We start from the raw sequence: 22,256 nt of genomic DNA, 5'->3' as shown, positions 1-22,256 counted from the left end.
ACATCATGTATCCATCCTTGATGGCACTTTTTACAAATGCAGTATTGCATCTGTATAATCAATATGATTGGTGGAACAATCGATCAATCAATCAATTCATTTCCTTCCCCATTGGACTAAAGCTCAAAGAGTACACTAATAATGTCTTTACTTTTCTCTCTCCCAATTATTTTCCTAGCATCTAGTTTAACACCACACCCAGGGAGTGATAGTGGTGTGGTAAATATTATGTTGAATGCATGAATGAGTAAAGGTTCACTGACTTTTTAACAATTAGCCTCCCCCCTTCACATCTCTGAGATGGGTATCGATAGCAAATTGTAATCATTTTCCAGTTAAGAGTTATTCTCCCCTGCTGCTGTTCAATCTGACATCCCACACCACTAGAATGACAAGCCGAGGGGCTCTGATGGCTGTGTCCAAAGGAAAGCCTCTGAATGCAAGTCCTTCACCTGCTACACTTCATGACACTGCCTGATCCCTCTCCAAGCTACAGGTCACAAATGGGTTAGAACTAGCTGTGACTGTCTGTGACTGGGTAATTAGGGGCTGGTTTCTTCATTTCTTATTTGATAAATAAGTAGAAAACAGTACAGCAAAACTCCATAGTAAATGCTTCGTAAGTAATGTTGAGTAAATGATGGACGAAGCAGAACTTGCAGAAAATATCATAAACGATGTATATAGGCAAGTGATTTAAAACAGCATCTTCTCTACTGTATGCAATACTTTGGAACAATGCTGCTCAAACCTTTTCTTTCAAAGGACTTTTCACAGTAGGAAGTGCTTCATCCAGGCGTTTGTCAAACCCAGGCTCCCTTGGGGCACAGAATCACTGAGGGGGCTAACATCTCAGCATACCCATAACTTATCTGTGGCGTATTAGTGTGCTGCGACCCATCAGTTGGGAAGCTCCAAATCATAATACCAAGGAGAAATTTGGAAGAGTGATTCGGAGAACTCTGGTCATCACTAGGTTTTTCTGAGGGTAGCTCAGTGATAGTCACCAAGAAAAGGTATTACGGTAACACTTTAAACACATACATACTAATTTGAAATTGCTAATATAAGTCATTTGTTAAATCATATAAAAAAACTGAATCGCAGTCTGCTTTATTTACTCCGACCGAAAATATTCGGAATGTCTTATATACAAAGCAGTCTGCATCTAGATATCAGAACTATAAACATGAAAAGACATAAACAGACCATACCCTGGAAGAACTTATTGAGTGGAAGGGAAAAAAATAACCAAGCAATAATTATCATAAGAGATCTATGCGCAAAGGACAATGAAGAGTAGAGAGGAAGGATAGTCAACATGTAATTCAGAGTCCGAGAAACTTCGCAGAAAAAATACTCCTGACACTTAGGATAAGGTGCACTTGCCAAACAGACAGCGCGCTCATGTGTGAACGTGCATGTGCGTGAGGAGGAGGAGGGGCGGAGGAAACAGCAGGGAAAACACCTCTTTCATGCCTAGAATCATGAAAAAGAGCACAATTTGTTCAAAAACTTCAAGTCAGTCAGTAATGGTGTGTCACATATAAGACCGGAGAGTGGTGAAAAAGGACACTAGGCTGATCATACCAAGAGTGTGTGCTGGGCACGAATAAACAGCCAGTAAAGAACTGTCAAGGCAGCATTCCCAGGCAGCAGTCTGAAAGGGAACTGGAAGGGGCCAAAACTGGAGATTGAAACACTACCCTGCTCCCCAACAGGAAGATGTTAAGTGACTGAACTAAGGCCGAGGGAGTGAGAATGGAGTATGAGGGATGATCGATAGGCTGGGAGATGACTTGTACCTGGAGCAGATTCAAATTCAGATGGATTCATCTAGAAGGACATAATCACTCACCTGAATGACTACATATTGCACTTAATTGGTTACTGGGCTGGAAACCCAGAATTTCAATACAGACACAATAAAGGCAGTTATCATCTGTATGCTCCTGTAATCCAGTGTCTTCTGTACTTTCTAAGAACAGAGAAGCATCTGAATGGATTGAATTCATTATTTCCGTAAGACTCATCTGTTGTCGTAGCAAGTGAAAAGAGTTTTTTACAAGACCTCCAGTTCCAGATGGAAGACCTGTGCATAAGTAAATATAAAACATAAACTGAGAAAGATAGTATCAATGACAACTTCTTTCAAGGTGACAAACTATGTGAAATTTTAAAGAAGGAAAACCAGGGGAAAAATACCACAATTCTTTTTATCACTCAAAATCTAAACTTAATTGGGAAGAAGAAAGAATTTGCTTTAACTAGAAAAATAATTAAAGTCATTAGATATGTTTATATTACTCTAATATGAGGTGTTAGATACAAAATGGAAAATTGAGATTATATAATTAAAGCACCATTTCAATTATCCTCAATATATGCATAAAGAAAAGTAATTAATTCTGAGTCTATTGAGGTACTTGTTTAAAAAAATAATCAAGACTATGAAGCTTTAAACCCTTAGCTGATATGCCTATATTCTTTAAAATATTACAGTTCATAACAAAGAGAGACCATATAATGTGTAAGTACATTTTTATCACTGTCCTTGGCCCAAATGGCTGTTTCTTAGACTTATAAGGATTAGTGTTACAAATTTTTTACTTATTTAAAATAGAAGTACGTAATTGGTCTAGTTTTTGTCTTCTTAGAGGCTGGGTACTTTAGAAAAAAAGTCTCTCATGCACACACAAAAATGTGGTTTAATTTTTAAATTGACTCAAACAATTATTTTAGTATAATTATAGAGATGACTCAAAAGTAAGTATACCTGAATTTGTAGTGTCATCCTACTGAAAAAAACTTTCTTTTTAATATAAAGAGAAGTCTCATGAGAACAAACCATGCATTACCTCCTGCATCATGGGCAAACACTCTTGCACCTCGATCATCATGTGGAGGTATGTTTTTAGCCTGAAAATACGGAATATCCTTTACCTAATAAAACAGATGTAAATCATGGTTTAGTCTTCCTATAAAAAGAACTCCACTTTATGAATATTAGTAAAATTAAATGAAATGCAATTTAAATAGAATTACTATCATACACACCTACAACAAAAATGTTACAGAAGGTTAAATTACCAAAACTTGACAAAAGAACAAATAACCCTTAAAGTCCTTATCTATTCTTGGTGACTTAAATGAATATTAAAGTACTTATTTTGGAATTTATCCAAAATGTCTTTAGATTTCTGAGAAAGTGTATATTTAGTACTATCACCTAAAGATTTGTGAGTATCTCATGGGATTAGGGCCACTTTATATGACTGGGCTCAACATGTGGCTGCTCTGTATGGGATAAACAGGATCAAGGATTAGGAAAAAAAAAATCCCACAAAAAACCCCCACCATCACAAGGAATACACTGTACACCTCAAACTTACAAAATGTTATATGTCAATTATATCTCAATTTAAAAAAGCAACAAGGAATAAGTCAAATGTGACTCAAAGCAAGGTTAGGAATTCACTACGTATATATAGAGAATATACTGATAAAATCAAATAAGATGCTGATTTAATGTGGAAAGAGAAGGATAATGTTCTGGAGACTGGGAGATATTAAACAACACTTGAGAAAGGTGAAATGATTTTCGAATAATTTCTTTAAACAAAACTGCCTTAAAAAAATCACCTTCTCCACTCTATAATTTCTAGAAAGCAGTTACAGAATGTAAAACAGGAAACCAAATCATAAGAAAAAAATAGAATTTACAATACCTGGAATATATCATTGATGTCTACTGGAAGAGCAAGACCAATGTAGTCATCTAAGCTTCCGTATGTCGCACTGGACACCATGGACCTCACGGAGGAGGATCGCTGCAGGGTATTTTGATTAATAGGACTTAGTAAGTCTTCTTTATCTAATGAAGCATAACTTAAAGCTTTCATGAACCTAAAACACCATAAACAAACACCAGCATTAGTCTGTTTGCAATAGTAATTATACAAAGAAATTAAAACTTATTTTCATATCTTCATAAAAGATAAGTATCTAGTCAAGTACTAAACAGTGCCATCTTGTTTACTGAGGACATATACACGCTTGAAAATATTTAACTGTTATAAAATGATATATAAAAGATCATCAGTAATGTTAACCACTATCAAAACCAACTGTTAGGGTCTCCCAGGTATAACTCTATTTAGAACTATTTTTATGAAAAATAAGAATTAGTTTTCATTCTTTGTGTGGTAATTACTTCAATGCTTTATCAACATAAGATTTATGTGACACGGCAGACACAAAATAGCAAAAATGGTATCATTTCTAAATATTACAAGAGATTGCCTTATATGAAACATTAATATTTCTTCAACGTACTCCTTATTAGTGACTCCGTAACAAATATGGTCTACTGATATTTCAATAAGATATACCTTTCTCATAAAGATTCTTCTTCGTGCGATGGAGATGCTAAAATATTTACTAGGTATCAGCATTGTATATACAAGCTAATAGGCTTGGTATATGTAGCCTGGTGTTAAAGAATTATTTTGTAAAGCACACAAAATAAATGCTTCAAAAACAGTAGCTTTTAAGACCATAGCAAAAACCACTCAATTTCTACTAATATCTATCTAAAAACCACTCACAATAGAAATTTACAAAAAATTTCAAAAAATAAGTCAATGGTTTTAAAATTATACTGTTATACTTCTTGACTCCATAAAACTCAACGACTACTGGAGTGGGCAGAAAAAATTATTGGATTACTTGCGTTCCCAATCCCTTTTTCAGCCAGAGTAGCTCCATTTTTATCTATTCTACATATTGGGTTTCCACAGAAACGTTTTTGTGAAGAAAGGGTTTCTCTGTTTAAAAAGCAACATTTAAAAAGCTTACAACTTCTGATCTACTCCAATCGCCACTAGATAAGGCAACTGAGGCCTAGATATTTCAAAATTCATGAACTGTACTATATAGATTTATGACGGTGAGCAACTGAGGTCTGCCTGGCTTTGTTCTGGATTGCTGAGGTTTGCAAAACTGTTGAATTCAGGCAGATGAGACATTACAGTACAATTTATAGAACTTTGTCCAAACTCATACTCTCAGTGCCAGGATTGCAACTCCAAGATTAAGGATTCCTACACTTCAGTGTTTTTTTTTTACTATACCTCAAGGAAATAGTTTTTAAGATTGCTGGATTCATGCCATCCATTATACCACAGGTGTCAGTATGCCTATTCTTTTATAAGAAAACAAAACAAACAAAAACAAAAATAAAACCAACAAAAAAACATCTTCTCAGCCTGGATTCCGATCCATTATTTTCAAGTAAATGTATAGTTATCTTCCATTGTTTTCATTTTCTCTGAACCAAATAGAAATAGGAATAGGAAAACTAATGCCATCAATTTTTTTCCTCCATGGAACTTTGTACCAAGTAAGTACTAAATATAATTTGAAAAATAAAGGAAAGATTTGATGAACCTGAAGTTTTGTTATGCTTTCAAGCCTTTGTATAAGCTGTTCCCGTTTCTCTTGTTTTTTACTTGTTTTTTTTTTTCCCTTCCCAAGAAATCAAAAACACCTATCCATTCTTTATAATGCCAATGACTTGGCATTTTACTCTAGCAGTAAAATTTCCAAATCTCCTCCTGTTCTAACAGAAAATACAGGAAATAAGATACTAAGAACCCAGATTGGTCAGGGAATAAGTGATTTGGGAGTAAATGTCTTTGTGGTTTTCTTATGAATATTTAAACACTACACTTTTTATCTATGTGTTAGTCCATTTGGATAGGAATGTCTCCTTTGATGAGCGACCATAAACCTAACTGGATGGCTCCAAGTTCACAGCACTTTAGCTACTGTAGTGAGCTATAAGGTGATGGGGCTCCTACTGCCTATTTCAGTGTGCTGTGTTATCTAGTGCCCCCGACTGACTGCTCCCAGGATGCTGTATTTTTCAAATACTTTGTTGTAGTGGAAGTTTCCTCCTCTGCAACCAATTTTATCACCTGTCCTTTCCTGTACAGTGTACTACCAATAGAAGCTTCAAATTGTTGCTTCTATAGGCCTGAAAACCTGATATCCAAGTTTTTAGAATAAATGTAAGAAACTCTGAATGCAGGTCTAAGTACCCCTTTTGAATAGAATTCATTAACTTTACTACATAGATTTAATTGATTATTTGCTATCAGGAACCCATTATACTAAATGTGTTAGCATTATGGAAACAAAACTGCTTAATCACTTCTTTTGGGCGAGCCAAAAGGATTAAAGACATGATTACCAATAATGATGATGATGATAATAATAGCTAACTTCTACTGAATATTCAATACCCGCTAGGCACTATTCTTAGTACTTGACAAATACTAAATAAGTGTACATGAATAATCTAAAACCAAAAAGGTTTTTAGAAGTATTTGGCCCAATAAGAACAAAAAAAATATAGGTACAGAAATTTTTGCAACAATCAAATTTAACATTACATATCAAAATTGTTTACTTTGACCAGCTTGCTGTAATCTTCGACCTGGCATAGATATCCCCAAAATATTCTTGAGTACAGGCAAACTGGTATTGCTGAATCCTGAGGGCCAAGTAATTCATTTAATGTTCATTAAGTTCCTACTTAATAACAGCTACTTAAACTGAAAAGAATTTTACTGAAATTTTCAGTTACTTTAAAAAAGAAAAAAAAAAAAAAAGGTCAACTTTTGGAGCCTTAAATTGACCTACCTGAAAAAGTTGTTTGTTATTGTAGGTCTTAAGCTCCTGATTCCCCCGACATGCTTCTTTTTAAAATCGATCCTTGCAGAAGCGAGAAATAAATAAAAAAAAGCTTGTGACTTGTTTGTCCTTGCAAAGCATGTATGTTTACTTTCAGGGCCTAACGGAGTTTTTTTTCCCCCCTCGCAGCTGCAAGAATCCATTTCAAATCATATCGGGTAACTAGGAGCTTATAGCCTACCATAGAAAAACAATTATAATAGGTCAGTTCTGAGGCTAATGTAGATGTAAAACCTGGTTAATGCTTTACATTTTAGTCTGTTAAAATGCAACCATTATTGTTCAGTTTTAGATATATATTCGCTCACCTGCTTGGCGTTAACCTGGACTCAAAGCTGTTGGCCTTCATGGTGATGGTGTCAGTAAACAGCACATCTTTTGCTGGAGATGCCAAAGCTTCAGAATGAGATAAGGATGGATGCATTCTTTGTTGCTGTAATCTTTTCAGTGTAGCATAGCCAAAGGCATCTCTAGAACTTGTGTAGCTAAAGTTACAATCTGCTAGACTTTTAATTGTAGCAATAGAGGGTGCTTTAAGGGACTGTGCCCTTCTAGGAAGTGTATGAGAAGAACCTGGAGGCACCAGGGACACGGAGTTGGACTTGGAGAGAGAGAGATGGTTAGACTGTGGCATCAAATAGTGGCTTGTCTTAACAGTCTTAGTACTTACCACAGTACTCATACTTCCACAGTCTGTGTCCACAGTCGCAGCATCTACACCTACTGTCTCTCGGGAAGGACTTGAGCTCATTGAACTTATGCCACTTGTCGTAGTGTCTGTATTAAAACTTTGGCTACGTATCTTCATATGTGAGTTCGTTGAACTTTCTACAATTAATCTCTCTCGGCTCGTGTTTTCTCTGTGATTCACTGTTCCAAGACTCTTGGTGAATTTTAAGTCATTCTCTCCAATACTTGGAGTGCTACCAGTGTCTTCAATGTGTCTATTCCCCACAAATGAAGTTTCTAATTGTAATGTTTTCTGTACTGCGGATATGGGTGCAAAATCGTCACTATGATTAAAGTCAACACTGGGCTCCGTAAGTGTCCTGGTCCGCCTGTTGCTTGTCTTATTTTCAGAGGACAGTTTCCCTCCTTTTGGATCACTGCTACTACGATGTTTTTTATTAGGCAAAGTGAGTGAATTTAAGATCCGATTCTTCACAAGTTTACTAGAAGCAAAGAAAGGGAATGAATTTTTATCCTTTATAGGCCCGGGTCGATCATAAAAGGCCGGCTCTGCATCTTCATTGATGTCGAGGAAAAACGTGCTCGTAGAGCTGCTGCCAAACCGCTCATCCTCCATTATAAACATGCCTACGAGCAAAGCACTGATTAATAAAAGCACACAAAAAACGACAGACAAAAATCATGGTAACTAGGAGGGAAATATTTCAAGAAATTATTGTGTAACAGTCATATGGGATAAAAATGTTTAAAAATGAAGGGTTAAATTGCTGAGCCACAGAAAAAGAGCTTCCTTCACAGGGCTGTTGAAGATGTAATTGGTTAAGCTGAGGTCATACTGGAGTAGGGTGGGCCCTTAATCCAGCACAACTAGCTTCTTTGTAAGAGATGGAAAGATTATGTGAAGACAAACACACGGGGGATACCATGTGATAACAGAGATTGGAGTGATACAGCTGTAAGTTAGAACACTAAGGACTGCCAGCTCTCATCAGGAGCTACGAAGAGGAAAGGAAGTTTTCTACCTGGAATTTCAGAGGGTTCATGGCCCTGATGACATCTTGATTTTGGACTTCTAGCCTCTACAACTTGAGAGAATTAACTTCTGTTTTAAGCCATTAAGTTTGTGGTACTTCATTATGGCAGCCCTAGGAAACCATACAGTGTTTCCCCTTCCCTCCAAAACAATTTCGTTCTTCTCATTAGAAGAATGAAAAAAATTATACTCAATTATTTTGAATTTCACCAATAAAAAATATTGTAAGGGATGAAAAAAGAGCTTCCTTGAGATCCAGTTTGGATTTGAATAAAATGAAAACTTGTCACTATGAGGTTCTTCTGTTATTTGCAAAGAAAAACTGTAGGACGCCTGGCATAGTCTACACGAAGTTTCATTATTCCAGTGAGTTTCCAAAACCTCCAAATACTCAGAATAAAATTGAAGGAAAAAAAGAGCCTTAACCACGGATGCTCACTTAGCTGGCACAGATTCCTGGTGGTGTTACCCACAACAGGCAGGAGACATTAATCTTATAACAAATAAATTCCCAATCTTAAACAAAATACACTTACAAAGAACCAAGTCACAACATTTTAAATTCATGTTTAAACCAATTATATTTACTTCTCATTTGCCTTGAGTACTAAGAGATTCATCTAAATTCAGTGCCTAACTCTAATAAAAGATTCACTCCAAGTGCCTAATGACATATACAGGATTTTATTTTATTTCTATTTTTAACTTTGCTGTTGAATAATTATAAACTACTTCAAATATAAATTTTGAAAGAAGGCAAAATAAAATTCTAACTAAACTTGCAAAACTCATTTTATTTCCCATATTCTATTAATTCTAAGATGCACATTTTTCATAACTAATAGCTCTAAAATCAGGATGCATCTTGCAACAGTGATATGTCCTCGTTTACTAGGGAACATTTTTTTTCCTTCTTTTTTAGTGGGACATAAAATATTGGTGCATCTTCTAATTCATAGCATCTTAGATCTGGTAAAATATGGTTTGATAAATATTGCACTATTTTCTTAAAATGTTTTAAATTTTATACACCTAATAGCATTTAGCACAGGGATTAAAATCACAAACTGTTTTTTATTTAATTGATTTTTGACACTGATCTTTTAACAGTTTCATTATTGAATTTTAAAATTTAGCTCTTCTCTCAAAAATGAACATGTGAATATAATCTCTTAACAAATATATTCTGGTTAACAATCTCTGAATCTGAAACATGAATTAAAAACTATGTAAATGAAGAAGGTAGGTAAATGAAGAAGGTATTAGATTTTCTGACAAACAAAGGGGAATGGGTCTTCTGGCACATGGCTTGTTATTTAACTCTGTAAGTAGGATATCCTAAAGGCTATTTAGAAAGCAAGCGGAGAGAACAATGTAGGTTGGTGGCTATATATTCTGTTGAGAAAAGATATACATTCTCCTTCAAGAGGTTATTATTGCCAAATTATCTTAGAAAAAAGTAAATTAGGAATGTAACAAACACATTTAAATTTTGATGTTACAAATACAAATGTTAAGTATGGCTAACTTCAGATGACCCGTCAAAGACACTCACTTGATGGCGCAGATTCACTTTCACTATTATGTCTAGAGCTCGTTGACTCTGAGTTCAAACTTAAGGTGCTTGGGATAGATGAGAGTTCATTACAGAGTTGTTCTACATCATCTGGAACCACTGGCCACAGATGTTTGCGACTGTGCCTTACAGCATCCCAGTTGTGACATTTGAGAATATCACAGCCTTGTTTGGTTTTGGCTATGAGCCCAAGCACATATACACAGGTCCTGTACGCAAAAGACGTAGTAATGACAGTTTATTATTCCAAACTGAGATATCTTAAAGCAACCACAAAATATTAGTCTGCTATATGCATTTGAATTTTCTTGAAAAGCTATTAAAAATTGAAAATGCATTAAAATGAGGTCGGGGTAAATTAGAAGCAATAAATAACACAAGAACATTCTTAATAAAAATACTAATTATAATAAAATAATTTATAACACCCTAATGCAATCTTAGGAAAAAAACATATATCAGCTTTTCTGGGATAAATTTGGAATATTAGGGCTATTGGATACACTACACTTTCACTGTTTACTGGCCAGGTAAACTTCAATATTATCATGACAAAAACAGAATGATAATATTAAATAAGGAGCTCCTTAAGATGCTTACCTTAATGCATTTAAAAATCTTCTATCATTAGGGCTTTAATTGAATTAACAATTCTAATGAACTACTCTGAATCATAAAATACTTTTTCCTCACACCCATTTGTGAACAACATATTATACATTAGAAAGATTTCTGAGTTAAATGACATACCCTCTGATGGAAAGAACTTCACACTGCTTTGCAAGTTTTAGTATATCTGGAATCACATTTTCTTCCTGTAGCAAATTGAGACCCCAATTTGATGAGCCAATATTTCCCTGAAAGAAAAGAAATCACTTATATAAAATATAAAACATTATACAAGAGGAACTTTCAAGAGATTTGGAAAGCTAGCCAAAAAACAAAAAAATTAACTCCATCTATGAGAGAGGAATAAATGTGAAAAAAAATCTCAAATAAGAAACTTTAGGGATTAATGTTCCATTTGCCATAGCAAGAAAACTAATAGTTTAGTCATCTATCTTCCAGCTTAAAAATAATATTTAAATGGGCAGGAACAATCTTGGTATTAGAATATTAATCTAAGAACAAGTTCCAAATAATATGATTTTTATTTATTTAATATTAATGGGAAACTAGACAAATCTAAAATTAAGATCTTATACAAATGTATATTACAAACCAAGGCCCAAAGAGATGCTTTCAGTTTTTTAATTTCTTCCCATTTATCCAAATCTGGTGTACGAACGTTGTGACAGAGTTCTGTAATAATATTCTAGAGAAAGGAAAAAAAAAAATCCACATGAGTAATAATTGTTTTTAATGTATTTTCTTATTACACCTTAAGACCTGTTTAAGGTTTGCATTTAGTAAATTCTGCTTATGTAAAATTTCTTAAGAGGCAGCATTAGTGCATGGGCTCTTAGTTCATATTCTAAGGTTAGCATTTATTAGCTATGTGGCCGTAAGCATGTTACTTAATTTCCTCATGCCTTGATTTCCTAATTTCTAAAATAGGAATAATAACAGCATTTGTCTCATAAGCTTTAATAATTTAATGAATTATTGCATATAAAGTGCTTAACAATGTACTTGGTACCTACTATGACAAAAATGTTAGTCATAATTATTACTCCTTTTAAATAGAAAATAATGAATGCCAAGATTTTATCATACTATATAGGTAAAGACACACTGAGCAAATCATTTAAATTTTTAGTGAATTTTTAAGAAAATAGTATAAAAAATATGTGCCCCAATAATCTTCATAGGCATGATGTAGAAATACATGAAACTATAGAGATTTATATAAAACTTTTGCTGCTGATACAAACACTGATACAAAAAGGAACTAAATCACTAATTACAATTGTTCAGACACATACACAAATACCTCTGTAACTATTCCTAACGTAAGAAAAATGTTGTATTTATTAAAAACACTTAGTTACAAGACATATTCCCAGTCACAAACTTGGCATGCATACTACACTCAAAGAACAACTGCTTGCCTAAGCCTGTTACACTCCACGAAGTATGTGAGAATAGTGACGAACTAAGAAACAGCAGCTTATACTTTCTTTGTTGCTCACCAAAGGTAACTGAATCTGTATCAGGTTCAGTTTAACTTCTCAACAAAAGGAATGAAGAAACTGTTCTTCAGTATGTTTTTATTAAGATGAACTGCCCCAACAAATTATAAAGGAGATAACTCAGACTGGGTTACTGACTCTATGTAACGAATTAGCTTTGCAAAAGGTGACACATAAGTCAGGGAAATGCACACAAGCTAGTAATAGATCTAAGAATTACAAACATAGACTGCTTAAATCAATTACAAGATGGATGGCTTTAAAAGCAATTATGCCACTGACTGTAAGGCGTTTGAGACACTTCTGCAAAGATAATACATTAACAATATTAAGATTTTTTTCTGCTATTGTAGCTATTTAAAATAAGCAAATCATGTTTTTACCTGTACCTCCAACAAATGACAGCCTGTTTTGTGGTGTACCAGTTGTCCATAAAGGTGTACAGGCAGGTAGACATGAGGACGCTGTAATCTAATATAACAAAGATGATTGATATACCTACTCACTCACTCTAAATATGCTAATTAAAACAATGACTTGCAATAAAGTACTAAACAGAATTACTAGATATAATCTCCCAGAATATATAGAAATATGGAGATGGAAAGGCATGAGGACTTCTCGAGAGAAATAATAGTTTAGGTGATGTCAGAGTAGTGGAAAGAGAGCTGAGACTAGGCAGACAGACTAGGGTAAGACATGGAGTATCTGTATGTTTATCAGTAAGCATATTCGTAGAATGTGATGAATGACACTGGAATTTTTGAGCAATCAATGCTGTTCTTTAAGAAGATTTTTGCTCTGTGAGTGTAAGAAATCAAATATCCAAGTACTCAGAAAACTTGAGAAACTAATGATTTATTACAAACTGGTTTTACATTTAAATGTGAGGACCAGCAATAAATTATTCTAGTAACTGGCTGAGTGGTACCTTTGGTTGCTCCGACGAACGTAGTTATCACCATCAATTGGCTTCCGATAAGTAGTAAGTGCTTCATTAAGTTGTTCCTCAATCAAGTCAACATACTTTGAATTATATTCCTAGAAGATAATATAGTCTTACTTGTATATAATATCAGAAATTCACTAAATTTATAACATGTTAAGTACCTCGCAAATCTTGGAACATAAATATGAGAAAAATGAACATCTGTTTAGGGGATTTAAGAAATTTTTGAAAAGGTTAGGACAAGGTATTATGAATGCAAATGTTCTATCATACCCAAAATATTTCTGCTTATACTTTTCCCCTCGATTTCAATTAATATTTTGCGGTTGATATGAGTTAGTAATTTTGTTTTTCGTCTTATTTGAATGAATCCCTTTCTCCGTTAAAAACGAAACAACTAGCTTCTTAATATTAAACTCTGAGTATATTTACTAGAAATTTTAAGAAGTAGATTTTAAGTAGATTTTAAGAAGTAGAGTTCTATCATTTACCACCTTTTGGTAAGAAATGGTATCTTTCCCCACTGATTTAAATCAGGTCAAAAGTAAAAAATCTTTCCCACTAAGATTTGGGAAACTTTTAAATTCTTTCAACTGAGAGCCAATCACACTGCCATCTTTATTGCAAAAGATCTTCAAAGTGTTTAAAAAAATTGGGTAGAACTTCTTTGGAAAGCAATTTGGCAGTATTTATCAAAAATTTAAATTCACATACATTTCGACTCAATTATACTTATAGAAATTTATCCAACAGACATACTTGCAAAAGTATACAAAGATATACATGCAAGAATATCCAGTAAAACTAAATAGTTTTACACTTACAAAACTAGAAAGTTGGAAACAACCTAAATACCCATAAATACAGGAATGTTTATAAAAATTAAGGTACATCATATATTAATGTACTATACAGGCATTAAAGAGAATGAGAGGATCTAAAATTCAACATAATGTACACAAAATCAACAGTTCACTATAAAATAACTGAAGTTTTATTAAAGGATAAACAAAAATGTAAATAATTATATAGAATTTAAGACTTGACTTCATGTAATATGTAAATATTTACCTCTTTAGTTTCAAAATACTGATGATATAAAATCCTCCAAATTTACAAATCTATTTCCCAAGATAAAAACATACAATTTGAACCAGTTGGTGTACCAGTTGTTAGAAAGTTACCTTGTGCCACTTTTCCAATTGTTTTGCTACATAACCCCTTTCATTCAGATAGGAAAACCCTTTTGGAATGGATAGAAATCTGTAAATTAAAACAAGCAATAGTTTAACATGGCGTCTGACAAAAAATGTTTAAGGACTAAAAATCTCAAACAAAAAATATGTTTAAGAAGCTAAAAGACTTTAGGAATAGGTTTTTTCTAAAACTGAAAGGTCAACTATTATTTATTGTAACTTCGATTACAAATACATTTTCACATGAATCTAATCACAGTAAAGGAAAATGTCATGAAAAGCATGAGATATAGAAAGAAAGTAAAGTAAAAGAAACATTAAGGAAAACAATGAAAAGACAGTTTCAGTATTAAAGAATGTCCAAGGTTCTAAAGGCTTCTAATGTCTATAGGCTTTTTTCAGAAGTTGACTGCTAAACCCTTTAGAGTGCTTCCTTTTCAGATCTGAATCCAGCTTTAATATACACGGCCAGAGAGAACACGATAGAAGACAGAACTGTAAGAAAATTTTACTTAAAATTTACCTCAGGAGGAGAAGCAAACCTTTGTCCCCAAGGTGGGATAAAGCTGGCTTCATCTGAATAAGAGCATGAAGATTGGCCTAAAATAAGTAATTATTAAGCAAATTAGCAATTGCAGAAAGATAGTAAATCTTTACTTCCAAAACACCTATACTGTACACATAATTTCACATAATTTTTTTATTAAAATTGAATATTTTAATAAAATCGATGTCCATTTTATTATAAAATAATGAGCCCTTACCTTGTCTTCACATGCTTCATCAAGGATATCAAGAGCTTCAGAAGAAATCGTTTTGTTTTTATCATGTAATTGGGTCACTAGTAATTCAATTCCCCAATTATTGAAGAATTCAACATTAGCTCTCAACAATACTCTTAAATGTTTTGTTGCATACAGTCTGCAGGCCTATCAAGATAAACGGAAACATTAGAAACAACAACAGCACCAACTTCACCATGGATAGAGCCTGTTTGACTTTGTTTTGAGACAGTTCTACTACTTGAAAAAGGCAGAAAATTGGAATAGCCGGTCTAGTCCTTGATAATATTACTTTAGTGCTAGTAAAATACTTCTGGTTCTATCTAGATATTTCTTCCCCTTTATATAAAAATATGGGTACTGTATGGAATTCTTTGGTGAAACCAAACTTTTTAAGTAAACTTAAATTCCATCTCATATTCTTACAATTTATAATTGATTTTACTTGGCTAAAACTTATAAAATGTTGAATTAACTGGTCATAAAAAGAGTTTTATTGCTTATGTTATACTCACATCAGTGGCTGCAGTTAGGATTTTGGAAAGGATGACTCTAGCCAATCCATCTCTGCTATAGTCCAAGCTAGAAACTGTCAGTTTTAGCAAGTGATCTTGATTTTTCAAGGAGCAAAGGTTAAGGAGACTAAAAAAAAAAAAAAAAAAAAAACAAAAGATGAAAATAATGAAGGTTGCTAGAAATTATGTGTTGATTCGTTAATGCACCAAATATTTAAAAATTTCTAATATAAACAGACATTTCTAAAGGAAAGAGTTTAATGACAAATAGAAACAGAATCCAGGCATGCTCACCACTGAAATACACTGCATTTTTCCAGCATTTTGACTCCATGAGGGTGGCAAGAAAGTGTTCCAATAAATAAAAAGTAGTGTTGACTAAGGGTACTCAGTAAACCATTATTCTGAAGACTTCTTTCAGGTTTCATTCCAGATGAGGCATTGAGCCACTGAACAATATCCTTTACTAGGTCTTCTAAGTATCCTTGCCCATCCTAAATGCAAATACATTGTGATATTGTTGGAAAAGCACTTAGTGTCTATAATTAGAAAAGTAAGCTTTAATCAAGTCCAAAAAATTCAACGATAATGATGAAGACACTAATAACAGATTATCACTCACTGAGTTACTATTGTTTTTAATCCCATTCCACACAATGCTGCATGGAGATGGTATTCTTTTCCATTTTACAAGGAGAAAACTAGGTCTTCTAGAAGTCAAATTACCTGCCCAAAGTCACAAAACTAGCTAGTGACTACGTCAGGATCCAAATCTAGGTCTGTGCTCATTCCCTCATTTATAAATATAGTTTTTGCATGTTCAGAAATAAAAGGAAGGGAGCAAATTCAATGAAAAACATTTGATCTAGAAAACAGTCAGTGTTTATTACCTCTTCAGACTCAAGGAGAAATTCTGTAAACTGACAACCCACAACTGTGAGCTGCTTAGACTTCGAAAAATCCAGATCCAGATTGGCATATAATTTACTGCTGGGCTTGTAAAAATAAAGTAGTCTTCGTACAAACCTAAGATCAAAATAAAATTAGCAGCAAAGTAAGAAACCAAACAATTATTGTAGAATCTTAACCATAGCATATAATATAATAAGGTTTGAATGTTTTGGGTCTTAACCATTGAGGTAAATGGCAAGAAATTTAATAAACACGTTTGGTATCTTTCTCTCTCTCTCTCTCTCTCTCTCTCTCCCACACACACACATAAACACCACCCTAATAAACAAATAAACAAAACAAAAACCCAACCAAAAAAACCCCTTCATTGTAGAATATATTTGTAGAATACAAATTTTATGGTGTGATGCCTGAAAAAATGTGAAGAAATATGCTAGTAGGAAAAATGCAGATATAACATAGCTAGAAGATAAGGTTGGATAAATATGAGAAAGCCACCTGAACATAAATTTTCTTCTATTATATTTTATGAAGAACATTGTCTCATGGCTCTATAAAATAATCTTACACTAGGTAATTGTAAGCACGTTACCATACTATGATTTTGTCAATTTTTCACTATTAGCAAAAAGCCAAGTATAAAAGCTGCAGGTAAAATTTAGGCAACTGAATTTTATGAAGCAATGGACATTAATTTACGATATTTGAATGTTATCATTTTCATCATGTTCTAAGCTTTCATTTAATTTAGTTCAACTTAATTTCATTCACTACAATCCAATCCAATAAATGTGCCAGGTCGAGGAGTTGAAGAAACAAAGATGAATGAGAAATGATCTCTGTTCTCAAGCTGTATGAAAAGTTAGTGCTATGCTTCTTTATTCTGATGTAATTTATATGTTCTATATATTTCTCAAAATTTAATATGGATATTCAGTTAAATATCATGAGTAGATAAATACAGTCAAACAATAACGTTATTGACATGAACTTCTCAAAAACATGAAGTAAAGTCCCTCTCATCCAATGAGATCAGTACTGGTGGTTGGCTGGCCTAAACTCGGAAGCAGTGAAAATACTAGAGAAAAGCATAGTAGCTAGAAGTGCTGTATTTGTTATGAACAACATTATGGTTTGTGGAAGGCATGTAGAGCACTAACCAGGTTAAGAGGGAGTATGAAGAGAAGGAAGAATGGCTAACCCTCCTAGGTCAGATACAAATGGAAATAGAAGTAGCATATTAAAAATGGCCACCATTTAGGGAGAAAAGCACTATGTCCTTATCATGTCATCCTCATACATTAGGGCTAAGATTACTAGATGGTTGATACTACCCATTTGAGAAACTTTTACCTCAAGTACTTTATTTGTTCCAACTAAAACCAGAATGCAAATAACTAGAAAAAGAATTAAGTGACACTTTTGGTTATAAAATAAGACTACATTTAAAATGTATATACATTTACCGACTTAACAATTTTTCAACTTTATGATGGTGCAAACAAGATGCACATTCAATAGAAACTGTACTTCAAATTTTGAATTTTGAACTTTTCCCAGTCTGGCGACATGCAGTATGATACTCTTTCGTGATGCTGGGCAGTGGCCATGAGCTGCAGCTGCCAGTCAGGTACACAATCGCAATGGTAAACAACGAAAACTCTACAGGGTGCTGTATTGCCAGAGGTTTTTTTTTGCTTTTTTTTTTTTTGATATTGTGTTCTGAGCATGTTTAAGATAAGCTGAGCTAAGATGTTCAGTAGGTTAGGTGTATTAAATTCATTTTCAACTTACAGAGATGTAACCCCATCATAAGTTGAGGAGCATCTACGTACGTACCAAATATCAACTGTTAAAATGTATGTATGTATCTTTAAAGCAACTATTATTAATTTTAGCAGGTTATTAGGCATAATCAAATCTAAGTTCTTTACATTTAAATGCAAAACAGTTCTTACATACCTGTGCAACTGTTCATCTTTATAGTTTCTTAGATTTACATTTGGCCACTAGAAAAACATAATATGTTATATTATAAACGTATCTATCAATTACCAATGAATAAAAAAATAAAGATAATCAAGCCATCACCAAGAAGTATCCTGTCATACCTTAAGAATGGTACCTATAAGATTCCAATTCCATTCAAGATTCTCTTTATGTTGAAGAACTTGGCTATCTCTAAGGTTCATTAAAAGAGCTTCCTCTGTATCCTAAAATCATCAGAAAGTAATAAGGAAAATTAAGGCAAACTGTCTCACATCAGAAAACTACATTTACATTTTAAAAACAAAAGGAAAGATTTTTCATTTAAGGATGGATCATCAAAGTTTTTTAACTTTAAAAGTTATAAAACTGTGTAGTCACTATAAAATTTGGAAGCCACCTGAAAATACATATGCATGAATAAAACTGTAAATCCAAGCAAGTATATGCATATTTAGGAAATTAAGTTAAAAATCCTGATTTCATGTCAGTACCTTCAGAACAAATATATCTTTCTGAACTCGGAGATACTGATCCCGTTTCTGGTGTGTTGCAATTGCTTTCTGAATAATGTGATCTAAATGAAGGCTGTAAGGCTTAGGTCCTCGTTTCTTCATTTCATGGAAGCGTTTTAAACAGTTCAAGGCTGCACTGGCTCGCCTAACAGAAAAAATTCAATTAATACTGTAGCAAGGCTAGTAGTATAATTTTAAAGAGATCATTTTGGTAAATTACTCTTTTAAAACTTACATAAATTCAAGGCTAGAGATTATTACTAAAAAGGAAACTAATCAAATTTGGAATCACAAATTTTAAAAAAATCAGTAATACTGCTGATGTATGTGAAGAAACATTGATTATGCAGACTCATCTAAACATGTACTTACTCTTTTCTTCTATGGTGGTAGGCACTTCTTGAATACTTGTTTTAAGAACTCATTCCACAAGGTCAGAAACCTACTTTTCTATATTTTCTTATAAGAGTTTTAAAGCCTTGCTTTTCACATTTAAGTCCTTAATCCATCCGAAACTGATTATTTATGACATGAGGTTGGAATATAATTTCACTCCCCAACCCATACAGATAACCAATAATTCTGGTATCAACTGAACAGTCTCCATATTTGTCACTCATCTGCAACTGTAAATGGTATCCTTTTAATAATTATTTTAAAATTCTTGTTTGTGGTGCATAAAAGCACACCTTTCAAAAATTTGGTAGCAATCCACTTCAGAACTTCTGGTAAATAGAAATCAAATTTAAAATTTTAAAACCTTGAGATAGTATTTATTTTATCAATAAAGAGCTTATTGGGCTAAAAAAAAAAAAAAACAACAAAAACAGAAACAAAACAAAAAAATATTCTAAGAAGACTATTATTACTGGAATTTTGAAGGTAAATTTGCATTCTTCATTGACCCTGAAATTCATGGCCATAATTGGACTCAGAGAGTTTAGTTCTACCAGGCTTTAGGAAAGACATGTTTTTGTCATGAAACTAAAATTAAAACTGAAAGCCACCATTACTAATGTAAGCCTAAAGACAGAACTGAGATAGGCCCTAACGCCCTCAGTTTATAATATAACTTCATTCAGTTTGCTAAATAATAGTATTTTCATTGACAATTAAAATAGATTATTACAAAAAGTCCAAATATATATATACATATATATATTTCTGATCATAATTAAAAAAGAAAAAGACACCCCTGGCCTAGACATAATCTTTACCAAATGAAAACAAAACAGACACCTACACTAGCACTTCCCAATCAAGCTTCTCCGTCTTTACCTTTTAAATTATATTTTATTATTAGCACTAGAATTCCAGCAGAGCTACAGCTATATTGCCACACTTTGATTATAAATTCTATGTTTGCTATGTCTCCTTTAGTATTAAGAGTTTAGCTCTCTTCAATGCCTATAGTATGGGTTACTAAATTCCAACATTAATTTTAACCACACATATTAAAGAATACATTGTTAGTTTTTGTGCCTCATTAATTTGAAATACTTTAGACATTTAAAAAGAGTCTGAATTGCTACTCAAAATTGTTAAAAAATACTCTCAACCAACATTTTAAGTGATCTGGTAGAAAGTCTATGTCCTTGTCTAGAAACATGTTATAAAAAGCTGATTTTACTAAGCTATAACACTTTGTAGCCTAAAACACAAATTATTAAATAAAGCTATTAATTTTCTCTCTTATCTTTAAGGCTCTCCTAAAAGAATTTCCAAGTATAACTTATCCATGCTACTTTCTAAAAAACAGAGAAGGTTATCTAAGGGGGTACTGAAGAAACCAGGCACAAGCTTTGCTGGAGCTCCGATACTTACAGTCTTTTTTCCTTAGGGATGTCAAAGGATGCGGCCATATTCATTAGGGTTGGCAGGCAGTGCAAATGATGGCTATGTGAATGAGGAAGAATTGTGTTTGCCTACAACGAAACATAACATTTTGTAAGAGGTGAGAAATAGAAATATTTCATGTTCTTGACTATCCACAGAGATAATACTAAGAACTCAGGTTTTACTCATGAAATTAATGGTTTACTTCCCAATACACACTTATTTATAATTTTTCTCATCTACTTTCAACAAGGATAAGATGGAACAGATATAAAGATGTAGACTCACATCATATTAATAAAACCATAAATTTAATAGGTCCTTTATTATAACATTGAAGTATAAATTTTTAAGTGGTACCCAATTAAACTCAATTCTTAATTGATATCAAAAATAGATTCGGAGCTACCATGTTACATTAAAATAACATTTAAAAAGCTAGAATCAGTATTATAACTTATGAGTTGACTTCTTAGGTTTTAAAAACCACCTTCTCAAAACAGGTTTGTCTCACATTCCAACAATATTTAAAATAAGAAACTTATTAACTACTGCTTTCCAAACAAAATTCCACCACAAAATCTGCTTTCTACCAATGAAGATAATTAAATTAATTAAATGTGGAAGTCAGAAGACTTAAGAATAATAAGCAATGAACTAACACCAACATACTACTCAAAATGACCAGTTTTTATATTTCAAGAGAATCACAGAATTCTGGTATATAGAGGAAGGGAACAGATGAAATTTATAGAAGAAATTCCTTTATATAAATGCAAATAATTCAGGATAGTGACATGCTTACAGGCAATGATATCTTAAGAATTAAAAATAAACCTGAGAACCTGAGATTAATTCTTTCTGAAGGAGAACAGAGCAAGTGGCTAAATAATTCATTAATAAACAAAACAGTCATCATTAAACTCTGTTTAATTCTCTTTATCTCACTCACACAGCCCAGCTGCTATGTGGGGGGAAAAAAAAACAAAACAACTGGGGGTGGTGATGGGGAGTGCTGAAACAACAAAAACAAAAAATACTCTGCCAATAATAGCAAGCTATAACATAATTTTAAAAGATTTGCCATTCAGTTACTTCTTCCTGAATGAGTTTAAAGTGTTTTTTTTTAGCCTTTTTAAAATATTTTATTAACTATGATGTGACCTACAAATATGAATTTCTATCTCATAAACAGAATTCCCTCATTGCTTGATTTGCTGTGAGTAAAGAACTATCAGATCACTTTCCTAGCTCCTCTTTTCCAGAAGTTATTAATGTCATAAAATCATGGCAAAAAAAAAAAAAGGGATTCTTATCCTCCAAACCCCAATTTACTGAGAAGATTGTCTTCAAACAAGGCAGTTATATTTATTAGGTT

The 22,256-nt window shown here is 33.1% G+C and overlaps 1 protein-coding gene across 4 annotated transcripts in view; it reads right to left on the bottom strand.

Moving 5' to 3' along the window:
• RICTOR (RPTOR independent companion of MTOR complex 2) overlaps positions 1–22,256 on the bottom strand; it is a 102,745-nt gene that overhangs the window by 7,103 nt on the left and 73,386 nt on the right. For 2 of the 4 annotated variants that reach the window (XM_081052969.1, XM_081052971.1), the window contains 20 exons: positions 20,867–20,967; positions 19,022–19,187; positions 18,653–18,754; positions 18,504–18,550; positions 16,520–16,655; positions 15,924–16,123; positions 15,630–15,756; positions 15,097–15,261; positions 14,856–14,932; positions 14,321–14,399; positions 13,119–13,228; positions 12,571–12,658; positions 11,278–11,370; positions 10,806–10,912; positions 10,035–10,264; positions 7,065–8,073; positions 6,706–6,777; positions 3,729–3,906; positions 2,859–2,943; positions 1,859–2,092 (listed from right to left, as the gene is read on the bottom strand). In XM_081052969.1, the coding sequence (XP_080909095.1) occupies positions 1,859–2,092; positions 2,859–2,943; positions 3,729–3,906; positions 6,706–6,777; positions 7,065–8,073; positions 10,035–10,264; positions 10,806–10,912; positions 11,278–11,370; positions 12,571–12,658; positions 13,119–13,228; positions 14,321–14,399; positions 14,856–14,932; positions 15,097–15,261; positions 15,630–15,756; positions 15,924–16,123; positions 16,520–16,655; positions 18,504–18,550; positions 18,653–18,754; positions 19,022–19,187; positions 20,867–20,967 (3,406 nt within the window). The remainder of the gene's footprint in view (positions 1–1,858; positions 2,093–2,858; positions 2,944–3,728; positions 3,907–6,705; positions 6,778–7,064; positions 8,074–10,034; positions 10,265–10,805; positions 10,913–11,277; positions 11,371–12,570; positions 12,659–13,118; positions 13,229–14,320; positions 14,400–14,855; positions 14,933–15,096; positions 15,262–15,629; positions 15,757–15,923; positions 16,124–16,519; positions 16,656–18,503; positions 18,551–18,652; positions 18,755–19,021; positions 19,188–20,866; positions 20,968–22,256) is intronic. The other 2 variants (XM_081052970.1, XM_081052972.1) reach the window with 2 other exon arrangements.

The sequence above is a fragment of the Rhinolophus hipposideros genome, assembly GCF_964194185.1.
Source record: "Rhinolophus hipposideros genome assembly, chromosome: 7".
NCBI lineage: Eukaryota > Metazoa > Chordata > Mammalia > Chiroptera > Rhinolophidae > Rhinolophus > Rhinolophus hipposideros.
This window is presented reverse-complemented; position numbering and strand designations above follow the sequence as displayed.